Source organism: Sylvia atricapilla, chromosome 13 (genome assembly GCF_009819655.1).
Source record: "Sylvia atricapilla isolate bSylAtr1 chromosome 13, bSylAtr1.pri, whole genome shotgun sequence".
NCBI lineage: Eukaryota > Metazoa > Chordata > Aves > Passeriformes > Sylviidae > Sylvia > Sylvia atricapilla.
This window is the reverse complement of record NC_089152.1, coordinates 7,798,283-7,810,102: the sequence shown is the minus strand read 5'-3', so window position 1 is coordinate 7,810,102 and position 11,820 is coordinate 7,798,283. Positions and strand designations below refer to the sequence as shown.

The 11,820-nt window shown below is 55.5% G+C and overlaps 1 protein-coding gene across 3 annotated transcripts; it reads left to right on the top strand.

Moving 5' to 3' along the window:
- Positions 1–380: 380 nt before the first annotated feature.
- MFGE8 (milk fat globule EGF and factor V/VIII domain containing) lies at positions 381–11,473 on the top strand. 3 transcript variants are annotated; one of them, XM_066328306.1, is made up of 10 exons: positions 381–531; positions 4,010–4,135; positions 4,398–4,523; positions 5,022–5,135; positions 5,558–5,739; positions 6,144–6,299; positions 7,190–7,334; positions 8,185–8,369; positions 9,661–9,816; positions 10,090–11,473. In XM_066328306.1, exons 1-10 carry the CDS (start codon positions 459–461, stop codon positions 10,231–10,233), a joined length of 1,407 nt encoding a protein of 468 aa, XP_066184403.1. In that variant the 5' UTR covers positions 381–458; the 3' UTR covers positions 10,234–11,473. The 3 variants fall into 3 exon arrangements, with proteins under 3 accessions (XP_066184403.1, XP_066184402.1, XP_066184404.1); XM_066328305.1 differs by having other exon boundaries at positions 8,167–8,369; XM_066328307.1 differs by lacking the exon at positions 4,010–4,135 and having other exon boundaries at positions 390–531; positions 8,167–8,369.
- Positions 11,474–11,820: the final 347 nt, after the last annotated feature.

Genomic DNA, 11,820 nt, shown 5'->3' with positions numbered 1-11,820 from the left:
AGCTCTTCCTTTGCCAAGCGCTGGCAGCCCCCAGTACATTCCGGTCCAACTCCGCACCCTCTGCCTGCCAGCCAGGGCCGGGAGCCACGGGCACTGCCAGGCTCAGGAAACCCCTACCGGCCACCCAAGGGCCAAGATCTGGCATGGGATGAGCCAGCGGTCCCCCTCACTGAAACATCAGCGTGGCCGTGGTGGCTCTCACTTCCAGAGACACCTCTGCTGCCTTGGTGCTGTATCCCCCGTGCTGCCCGCAGCCCGGGGCGCGGACCCTCGGCCGTGCCGTGCCGTGCCGTGCCGTGCCGGGTCCCGCCCCGGGGGCGGGCGGCGGAGCACGTGGGGCCGCGCCGGGCCGGGCTGAGTCACCGCCCGCCCCGAGCCCCGCGGCGGAGCCGAGCCGAGCCGAGCCGAGCGCAGCGGAGCGGCTGCTGGGGAGCGCACGGCGCGGCTCGGGGCGCAACATGAGGGCGCCGAGGTTGTTTCAGGTGTTGTTCGCCGTGTCGGTGGTGGTCTCGCTGCTGCTGGTCGTGTCCTGTGAGTGCCGGGGAGACGGGGTACCGAGGAACCGGGGATCAGGAGTGCCGGGGAGCCGGGATTCCGGGGATCTGGGGTATCGGGGAACCGGGGTTCAGGGGATCCGGAGTGCAGGGAAACCTGGGTGCCAGGGAGGCTGGAATGCTGTGGATCCGGAGTGATAGGGATTTGGAGTGCGGAGTTGTCCGGTGTGCAGGGATTCCGGGGTGCAGGGCAGTCCGAGGCTCAGGACAGCCGGAGTGCAGAGAATCTGGAGTGCAGGCTTGCCTGGTGTGCAGGGGATCCGCGGTGCGGGAGAGGGTGAGTTTCAGGGGATCCAGAATATAGGGGAGCCCGGAATGCTGGGGATGTGGAGTGCGAGAGATCCGGGGTGCAGGGGTTGAACGGAGTGCAGGGGTTGCCTGGTGTGTAGGGGAACGCGAGATGCCAGGATCAGCGGTGCCGGGGATCCGAGACGTGTAGCGAGAGGATCTGGGGTGCGGGGTCAGTGGGTCCAGGCTGCGGTGCGGGTTGCAGGGCACGCAGTGCGAGAGGCGTGCAGCCCCAGGGCTGCTGCTACACGAGCGGAGAACCTCGGGTTCACAGCCTTGTGCCGAGTCGCGAGTCTCTCTGTCGTGCTTTCAGGCTCACATAACCGTGCTCGCAATGTAAACAGCGTCCCTGGGACCGCCTGGTACTGCGCGCCCCGCTGGCCGGGCCAGGGCAGCCCCGGCGAGCAGCACTCCGGCATAACCCCGTGGGTCATGCCGGGGCCGCTCGGCTCCAAAAGGGATGGATGAGACCAGGGAAAAGGAGAGCAAAGCCTAAGTGCAGGCTCGAGATCAGGGGACAAAGGGCAGCAGGAAGGGGTGAGAAAGGCCTTGTTTATGTTCACTCCCCCTGGATGGCTGAGGTGCCCTTTTTGCCCTCCTGAGACTTGACTTCCCCCAGCCCCGCTGGGATGAGCTGTCCCAGTATTCGGAGGATGTTATTTTTGCCTTCCAGCCAGTCTGTGGGTTCATATAAGCAAACATTTCCAAAAGCAGTAGTTGATCTTTGTTGCCTTGGATCCTGAGTGTTCAGCCTGTGACAGCTCTGTCCCTGACTGGAGAAAAATGTGTGTGTGGAGGATGGAGATGCTGAACAGTTCTGAAACCAGGCCTGAAACAGCCCAGAAACAGGAGCACCCAAAACTGCTTGCTACAGTGGAAAAAGTGACCTGTGTGCCTCATTGCTAGGCAGGGGGCTGGCTACCAACACCCACCATGTAAGGGATTATTCCTGGGAGGGGATAAAAGGGAGTCCAGTTACTTGCAATAACTAAAGTATAAAACTTGGACCCCTCCTGTCCCAGACCTGGGAGGAGACCTTGGTGCTTTGCTGCCATATCCCACCCCAGACACTCCTGATGCTGGGGAGCACCCATTCCTTGACACTCTGTGCCTGGGGAAGCAGCCAACTCCCACTGTTGAACAGAACTATCTCAGTCTGTGTAGCCTTGACTGGCTGCTGGGAGAGATTACTGGCAGAGATCCTTGGAATGAGATGGATGGATGTGCCCAAGACCTTCGGAGGGGTGGAGGGGCATGGGGCAAAGGCATCCCCACGTATCAGCAGGAGCCCTCTCCTCCCATGCTGTAGCTCAGGGCAGCACATTGATGGAGCATGAGGTCATACAGAACAGGCTGGGCAGTACAGGCAGTGACTTGAACGGTGCCCAAGTTTTTCTGCCTCCTGAGGCTGGGCTAAGGGAGCTACAGCATCCTTATGGAAAGCTCCACTTGATGCTGGCCTGCCTGCCACCAGTGTGTACCCTACACATGTGGAGTGTCAGGAAGAGTAGGATTAACTTGAAGGAGTCCTGCTATTAAAGGACTAATGAGTAGGAGCTCACTGAGTAGTAGCTTAGGCAAATGAGAACTGCGTTGTTTGGTGTGGGTCTGGGCAGTGAGCCCACAGCTCGTCAACTTCCACCTTCTCCAGGTCATGCAGGTAGTGAAGGGTTATTGCTAGGTCTCCAGCCGAGTTCTGACTTCTGCATCGTGGCAGAGAAATGCCTGGCATCAAGGGATCGTCCTGTTTGATGAGGAGTTACTGAGGCTTTCAGCCAGTCCTGTGGAAATCTGGTCTAGGTTTATGGAACATTGCTGCCTTGCAGCTTTTAGGCAGAATAAATTGAGGGTGGGAGGAATTTCAGCCCAGCTCTTGCAGTCTAATTCAGTCCTGCAGAGTGGGGTGTAGAAGGTTGGAGGGTACAGTGGGTTGACATCATTCACTTCCCTGCTCAACAGGACAGGGTGGAGAAAAGAAGGAAAAGATCCAGAGTGGGTCCTTCCCACGGGCTGCAGTTATTCATTAACTGCTCTGGTGCGGGTCCTTTCTATGAGATACAGTCCATGAGGAAGAGACTGCTCTAGCCTGGAGTCATCTGTGGGCTGCAATGTGGATATCTGCTCTCCCATGGTCTTCCACAGGCTTCAGGGAGACAAGTCTTCTCTATGGGCTGCAGTAGAATCCCTGCTGCTGCACCTGGATCACTTCCTTTCGCTCCTTATTCTCTACTGGGGGTGTCTGCAGGACTGTTTCTCTCACATTTTTCTCACTCCTCTTCTTCAGCTGCTGCACAGTGTTTTTTACTTTATCTTGGATATATTATCACAGAAGCAACCCTAGTGCTGGTGATGTGCACTAGCTTTGAGCAGCAGAAGGTCTGTTTTGGCAATGAGTGGGACTGGCTGTCTCCAGCATGGGAGCAGCTCCTGTTGTCTTCTTACTGAGCCACCTTTGCAGCCCTCTGCCACCACCACCTTGCCACATAAACCCTACACCGTGGCAGATGCTGGAGATGGATGAACAGGCAGGGAAGATGGTGCAGCCCCACCAGCTTCCTGGGGGAACCTGCCTGTGAGGCAGGGCTGCCTTGTGGGAGCTGCTGAGAGAGTGATGGAGATCTGGCAGGCGTCCTGCAGATATGGACCTTGTGCTTCCTCCCTGCATGACTCCAGCATCTGGGAACTGAGGCATGCGAGCTCCCCCTACAATGATTTTTCTTTTGGTGTTCTTACAAGTACAAACCTACATTAACAAAACCCAGCAACAGCACCAGCCCCATTCTCTGGAATCCCCCTGTCCTTCTCGTGCCTGAGCATCCCCCAGCCTGGCCACTCATATTTCCCAGCCAAGTGTCAAAAACTTTTAATACACCAAAACCTGGATTTCCCCTGTTTTTGCTTTGTCATATAGCGTCTGTTAAACCTCTTTTTTAATGTGCCAGCACAGGGCAGGTCCTTGCTGCTGGTTATGCTCCCAGTCTCAACCACTGCACTGCCAGCAGTGCTGTGCAGTGTCCAGCAGCCTGTCCCTGCCAGGTGTTCCCTTCCCTGTGGGATTTGCAGCAGAGCAGTTCCTGCTACTGGACTGGGATGCCTTCATGTGCATGGGGCTCTGGTGGATGCCTGTCTTAGGGATGGTTGGCAGTGACACCTGCCTTTATTTTCAGGTGACTTCTGTGACGTGAACCACTGCCAGAATGGGGGCACCTGCCTGACTGGGATTAATGAGGCCCCCTTCTTCTGCATCTGCCCTGAGGGCTACGTTGGGATTGACTGCAATGAGACAGAGAAAGGTGGGGAGCTGACCCTTTCCCAGGTGCTCCATGCCAGCCAGGAGCCTTGCTGAGAGTTAGTGTGCCCTTGTCCTAGCCCTGCACCACTGGCCCTGGGGTTCAGTCCTTCTGATGGCTGATGGACACAGAGCAGAGATCTGAGTAGGGATATGATGATGGGATGCACTTGGAGGGAATGCAATGTCTATGGGGAGTGGAAGCCCACTGGATGCTCTTTTTTTCCACTTGTGCCTAAATTACAGTTGTTTTTCTCCTTCCCCAGGGCCCTGCCACCCCAATCCTTGCCACAACAATGGTGAGTGCCAGCTGGTCCCAAACCGGGGTGACGTCTTCACTGACTACATCTGCAAGTGCCCTGCAGGATATGATGGGGTGCACTGCCAGAACAGTGAGTATAGCAGAGGGGCAGGCAGGGGAAGCCTGTTCACCAAGAGCTTGGGGACCCCTTGGGTGAGAACTGAGGGGTGTGTGCAGCTGTAACTGTGTGGGGCAACAGGCTGTGTCAGGGATCATGGGCTGTTTCAGAGTTTGCAGGGTGGAGAGAAGGACCATGGTGTGGGGACAGGTTATGTCTGAACCTTGCTCTGCATCTCTGGAGGGACTTGGTGCCTCGGGTAATAACACAAGGCTCAAGGCTCAGCCTGCTCCATGCAGGTTCCCAGCCTTGATGTGACTGTGTGTCCTGGTCCACCCGCATGGCTGCTCTCACTGGGGACATGGTGCTGATGGGTCCTTGGCTTAGAGCTTCAACCTGTGCCACCCAATCATCAGGGACCCTGCCATGGCCTTTGTTCAGGGGATGCCACCCCCTGATCTTGCTGCCCTCAATGAGAGGTCTTCTCTCCTTTTGGGATTGCCTGCTGAGCTTCTCCTCTCTCTCTCCTAGACAAGAATGAGTGCTCCTCCCAACCTTGCAAAAATGGAGGTACCTGCCTGGACGTGGATGGTGACTACAGCTGCAAGTGTCCTTCTCCATTCTTGGGGAGGACCTGCCATGTCCGTAAGTCTTTGGCAACAACTGTACTGAATTCTTTTTCCCTCCTGTTCCCTACTGTCTGTCCCTCATTGCCAGGAGGGGTCTCACCATCCTAAATACTGGTTTAGGGGATCTAGAGGGCAGATGTGGCTGCCTTTGATGCCAGCAGGTGTGGTCCTAATGGAGGGAACGTCCTCAGGAAGGTGCTTTCTCCGCTCTGGAGAAAGTGCCCCAGGAAGGCCCTTTCTCCTCCAGACCTCTGTGCTGTGAGGGTTACTGACGGATGGTGTGGTTTTGGCTGTGGGATGAGGAGGAGAGGACACCTTGGTGACAGCCTAGGGCTGGCCTCCCTCTCCTGTTCTGTCCACATACAAAAAGCAAATGACCCCTAGTTCTGCTCCCTGGTTACTGTCTCTCTTTGATCCTGATCTCCTCTCTGCCCCCAGGCTGTGCTGTTCTCCTGGGCATGGAAGGAGGAGCCATTTCTGACTCCCAGCTCTCAGCATCCTCTGTCTACTACGGCTTCCTTGGCCTCCAGCGCTGGGGGCCAGAGCTCGCCCGCCTCAACAACCACGGCATCGTCAATGCCTGGACCTCCAGCAACTATGACAAGAGCCCCTGGATCCAGGTACCTGCAGCAGGACTGGAATGCCAGCACGGAGGGCAGCCCAACAGCCATGGCTGGTCTTGCAGTGCTGCTGTCATGGGATTTCACTGCTCCTGGTGGCAAATGTGAGGCTAAGTTGCTGCATCAAGCTGTCACCCAAGGGCACCTTGGGATGTGCCCGGAGGAGGCAAATCCATTGGAGGAAGGTGGGACATGGGTTAATGATCCCCTTTGCTCTGCCCACCTTGGGATGCAAGGCTGGAGGGATGGAGGGCTTCCTCCACAAGGGAGTTCCAGCACTCTGGGCAGCCCCTTTCTTTGTCCCAATGCCCACCCTCCCACGACAACCTGATGGTCCTGGTGGGTGAAAGTGCTGCACGCCCCATCCTCAGTGCACCCCACTCATCCTCTTGTCCCCTCCACAGGCCAACCTGCTGCGGAAGATGCGGCTGAGCGGGATCATCACGCAGGGCGCGCGCCGCGTGGGGCAGCAGGAGTTTGTCCGCGCCTACAAAGTCGCCTACAGCCTGGACGGGCAGGAGTTCACCTTCTTCAAGGATGAGAAGCAGGATGCAGACAAGGTGGGCTGCCATGCTCTGTGTAGGGGTGTCCCAGCTCGTCCCATCCAGTGTTGCTGTGGGTGCTGAGGTGGCTGTGAGCTGCATCCCTGTGTGTGGGAAAGTGCCACTGACCTGGGGCAAAGCTGTGTTGGGAACCAGTGGGAGCTCTCCTGGCAGTGAGATGGCACAGGCAGTTCCAGTGCCAAGCAATACTCCCTGTCTCTGTTTAATTGACCATAATAAGCATAATCAAAGAAGCAGCAGTGACTTATTTAAGTCATTCAGATAGTATCTTTATCACTGACACACTGTGGGAACTGGGCTTGGTCTGGGAGTGCTACTGAGCAGCTTGGGTAGTTCTGTGTTGTATTTAGAGCAAGCACTAGCTGACACCATTTCTTTCAAAGTGGGAATGCTTATAGATTGCAGCACTGTCCTCTCCCAGTTCTTTATGGCAAGTGTCTCCTGATGGCTTTCTGAGCATCCAGGAGATGGCTGGGAATATCTGCTTTGCTTTTAAAAAAGTTGAAAAATTCCTCTTGTTTCTGCAGCAGTGGAAAAAGTGCATGAAACAACACAATTTGATTCTATTTATTACGTTAAAAAGAAAGAAGCGAGCCACCTCTGTGCTTGTCATGATTTGAGGAGCATTGTGGTACTGGGAGTGGGTGTTGCTGTATGTGTGGCTCTGTGGGGGTGAGGACAAAGCAGGGAATGTTGCAAAGCTCTGTTAGAGTGTTGGAGCTCCTCCAAGGTCCTGCACTATTCCAGGGCACAAAAACAGAGCCCAGCTTCCCCCTCTGTGCTCTTTTGCCCTTGGCAGTGCTGAGATCTCTCTGCCTGCTGTGCCAGGGATTTGATACAGGAGACTGTGGGAGAGCTGGGGCACTGAGCCCTGATGGCTGTTGCAGGTTTTTGAGGGGAACAGCGACTATGGCACGATGCACACCAACATGTTCAACCCTCCCATCACGGCCCAGTTCATCCGCATCTACCCCGTGATGTGCCGCCGCGCCTGCACGCTGCGCTTCGAGCTCATCGGCTGCGAGATGAACGGTAAATGTCCCCTCCCCAGGGGCTGCAGGGTGACATGGGGCAGGGCATCACCCCTTGGCCTGCTTCCGATCCCTCAGGACAAGGGATTTGTCGGTGCTTGTTTTTCCTCGCACTGATGCCTGGAAATACCCAGGGGTGTGTTTGGGGAGCACAAGCTGTTAATCCCATCGGCTCAGCCAGCTCGAGCTGCATTCTCACGCTGCTAACACCTTCCCAAGCCAGGAGTTTTTATTGTGCCCCCTCCCTGTCTGAGCTGTGAACCCACTGCTTTTCCTGCTGGAGAGCTTGAAAAGCAGCTGAGGATCAAAGTCCTCTGAGAAATGTAGGGGATCATCAGCCTGAGCCCTTTCCCTGTGCCTTCTGCATTCCTGCCCTGCAGCACCTCCCTGGGATCTGAGTGGGACTTGCATGTCGATGTGGGAGTGGGATGCTGTGGGGGTTTGGGTCCTGTCCTGCTGCTGCGTGGGTGTGGTGCCATCCGTGCTTTTGGCTGGAGATATCTTTGTGTTACTCTTTCCACATCTTTCTCTGCCTCCTGCCAAAGCTTTCTGTATTCCAGGGCTGGGCTGGGCTGGGCTGGGCTGTGCTGTGGGGACATCCACTCATCCCTGCAGTAGGAGGCACTGTGAGCCAGGGAATAGCTGGGAGCTGAAAATCCCGGGAAAAGGCAGATCTGTGCATCTGCTGAGCATTTCCTTGCCTGGCCCTGATGCTGCTCTAGGCAGTAGAATGAGAATGTGGGGATGGCTTCTGACAGGTCTGCAGGGTTTTGCTTGCAGCAGTGCTGTTGTCTCTTTCCTTTTCACTGCCTGTGTAAACTGTTGTGTTACAGTGTATTTCAACACGGCAGGTTGCTCGGAGCCTCTGGGCATGAAATCCCGCCTCATCTCCGACCAGCAGATCACAGCCTCCAGTGTCTTCAAGACGTGGGGCATCGATGCCTTTACCTGGCACCCTCATTACGCCCGCCTGGACATGACAGGCAAAACCAACGCCTGGACAGCCCTGAAAAACGAGCAGTCCGAGTGGCTGCAGGTGGGTCTCTGGTCTCTGTAACCTCGTGTGTCCTCACCAGCTCCTCCAGCTGTGCCCGGGGCCACCTGCTGTTTCAGGGTAGCTGGAACAGCTGGGTTGGTGTGGCCAGATCCTTGTTGTGGGTCACAAAGTCCAGCAATGCTCTCACTGAGCGGGGATCACAGGGGCAGGTCAGGATGGGACACAGCCACTGGTTTTAACAACAGTCCTAGAGCTCTGGGGCAGAATCAGTGCCCGTAAGAGCAAGGTAGTGCTGTATCTACACCTTCTTGTGGGGTGAATCAAGCTTGCAGCACCCCTGTTCTGTCTCACCCCATGAAGAAGTGCCATCCTAGCCTGGAGTGACCATTCCAACACCCTCTGGCTGCCCAGAACACCATGTTTCTCTTTTGCAGGAAAAAATCAGGCTTGCTTTTCTCTTCCCAGTCTGGAATAGAAACAAATAGTTTTGAAATTTCCGTCTCAGTTTCCTTTCCTCCCCTGTTTTTGTGCTTTTCACATGATTCCATGACATAATAGGACAAAGCAGTTTAGATATTTGTCCCGCTTTTTATTTGGGAAATGATTAAAAGCAGCTGCCTCACGACTCTAAATAAACCAGCTTATCGAGATGTTGGCTGATGATGGGGTCAGGATGACACGCTGAGCTGGGCTGTTGCACCACAGACTGCCTGTTTGTGTATGTGTGTATAGATTTACATGTACACTCAGGATTTATGTATATTGTATAGCTGGAACTGCCCTCTATGAGCAAGGAAACAGAACTAAATTAATGAGGCCTTCAGCTCCTTTGGTGGTTTATCCTGTAATATGCCAGCAGCAGTAAACACAGTGTGGCAGAGTAAAGAGAATAGCAAATGTCTCACTTAGAATCCCCCAAATGTCAGATTGTGTTGAACTGCATATTTTCTCAGCCAGAATTGCTTTCCAGTGGAAATGCATTTCCTTTGTGAATCCTGTAATTTTTTTTTTGAGTTGAGATTTTTTGCTCTCCTTCCCACACTGATGTTTCCGGCAAAAAATGTGGAGGTGGCAGGGGTGGGCAAGGGAGCTGAGACGGGTTTGTCCCCACTTTTGCTTGTGTTGAGGGATGCTGTGAGTGTTGAAGGATCAAATATTTCACAGTCATGTTTTATGATTTGTCTGGCATTGGTATGGGGATGAAGTGGTGTTTTCTGCATTCCTCATCCCTGAGGGCCAGCTCTTCCTGGCTACCTCTGGAGCATGGAGGGTGCTGTAGGGGGGGAGCACTGTTCCTGCAAGGAGCTGTGATGAGTCTTGTCTCTTCCAGATTGACCTCCGGGACCAGAAGAAGGTGACAGGCATCATCACACAAGGAGCCCGTGACTTTGGGCACATCCAGTATGTGGCAGCCTACAAGGTGGCCTACAGTGACAACGGCGTGAACTGGACCCTGTACCGGGATACCCAGACAAACAGCACCAAGGTGAGTGTGGGGAGGGCAAGGTGATTTCCCATGGCTCAGGCATGCCATGGTGGGGAGTGATGAGTGCTGGGGCTGAGGTCACAGAATCACAAAAATATGCTGAGTTGGAAAGTACCCACAAGAATCATTAAATCCAACTCCTACACACGACACCCCAAGAGTCACACCATGTGCCTGAGAGTGTTGTCCAAAGCCTTCTTGAACTCTGTCAGTTGGTGCTGTGACCGTTGCCCTGAGTTCCTGGCAGCACTGATACCCACCTTTCTCCTCTAGGTCTTCCAAGGCAACAGTGACAACTACTCCCACAAGAAGAACGTGTTTGATGTGCCCTTCTATGCCCGCTATGTCCGCATCCTGCCCATGGCCTGGCACAACCGCATCACCCTGCGTGTGGAGCTGCTGGGCTGCGATGAGTAGGCACGGGGAAGAAGGACGGGGCTGCTCTTCCCCGCTGCCCAGCCTGCACCCTGCCTGCCCCTGCCCACTCCTGCTCTGACCTCACACCCCCCTCTCCATGTCCCCACACTCAGGAGGCGGCCAAGAGGGCTCCCCTGCCCCGTGTTGGTGCTGGGGCTGCAGCACTGCACTTGATGGGGCCCTTGCAGGTGGGATGGCTCCTGCCCTCTTGCTGCTCCAGCCAGGGCTGAGACCCCCTCCTACAACTGAGGCTTTCTTGGGGACACCATCCTGCAAATGAGGCCTTGCTGGGGGACCCTGTCCTGCAGCCAGGGCTTGGCTTTATCTTCTCAGCTAAGCTTGGGGACAAATTTTCTCCTTGCTTCTGCTTCCAGCAGAGAGGCTGCAGCCAGTGGCAGTCCCTTGCCTGAACTGTGTCTTGGGGCTCAGCAGTTTTTAGGGTCTTAGGGCAGGAGCCCCCTGGCTTGCAGCCTCTGACATCCCTCCTGCTCTCTGCTTGTCTGCAAGCAGGGGCTGTGAAAATCCTCTGAAGAAACTCAGCTGTTGTCCCCTGCCCATTTTGCCAGGCCCTGAGTCTCCTTGCCTGTGATGTCAGCACTGCATAGTGCGAGTGGAGTGATGAGACGGCTCCTGTCAAGAGGCATCAAATCCCCACTGATGGTGGCTCTACCTGCTGGGCACTCTGGCAGGCACCACAGCAGGCATTTTGGGAGGCACTGCCTATTCCCCTTCCTGGGATGCCAGCTCCAGCAGCCTCTCAAGTCTCAGCATTGCCATCATCCCCAGCTTACTGTATTTGGGGTGCCTGGCTGTCCCTTGCCCTCAGAGCCCAGTGGTGACCAGAGGGTCTACGATCTGGTAGTGGGGAAAGTTGGTTTGTAGCCACAAGGATGTGGAGAAAAGATGGGAAAGGTGGCAGTTAAACCACCCAAATGCAGTGGGCAGAGAGCCGTGCCATGACTCTTTTTGTAGCCTGATTTTTTTTCCCTTTACATGGGGTGGAGGGAGCCTCTTGCAATGCTCAAGCCCTCGGGATTAGCAGTAGGAGATGAGACCAAGGTGGGAGCACAGGCAGGCTGTCCTGGGCTGGCAGTGATGCTTCCCTTGCCTGCTGGGATGTGAAGCAGCCGTGGGCCAGCAGTGGGTTCGCTTTGGCAAGGGCTGAGGGAGCCCGGGGGGGATGGCAGCGATAGCCCAACTCTGGGATGTCTCTGACAGTATTAAAACCAGCTGAAACTTTGGGGTTGTTGGCCCTTCTGCTTTGTGCCTCCCCAAAAACCATCTCCCAAAGCCTGGCTGGTCGGGCAATCCTCCAGGATTCCCTCTGAGCCCCTTGACTCCTCCATCCTAGGGGGTGGTCAGCTGTTGTGCCAGCCCTGCAGCTCTCCTGCCTTCACAGACCCTCCTAGCTCCCTTCCCTGCCTGAAAAACAGGGTATCTCATGGCTCTGTGTGAATCTTTCCCACTGTCTCCACCCTGTCGCAGCTGCTGGAGACTGCTCACAGCTGGCCAGGCGTGGTGGGATGGGACTTGGGGAGGGGAAGCCTCTATCAGCACCCCACACCCTGTGTCTCCTCCTTTGGCTTT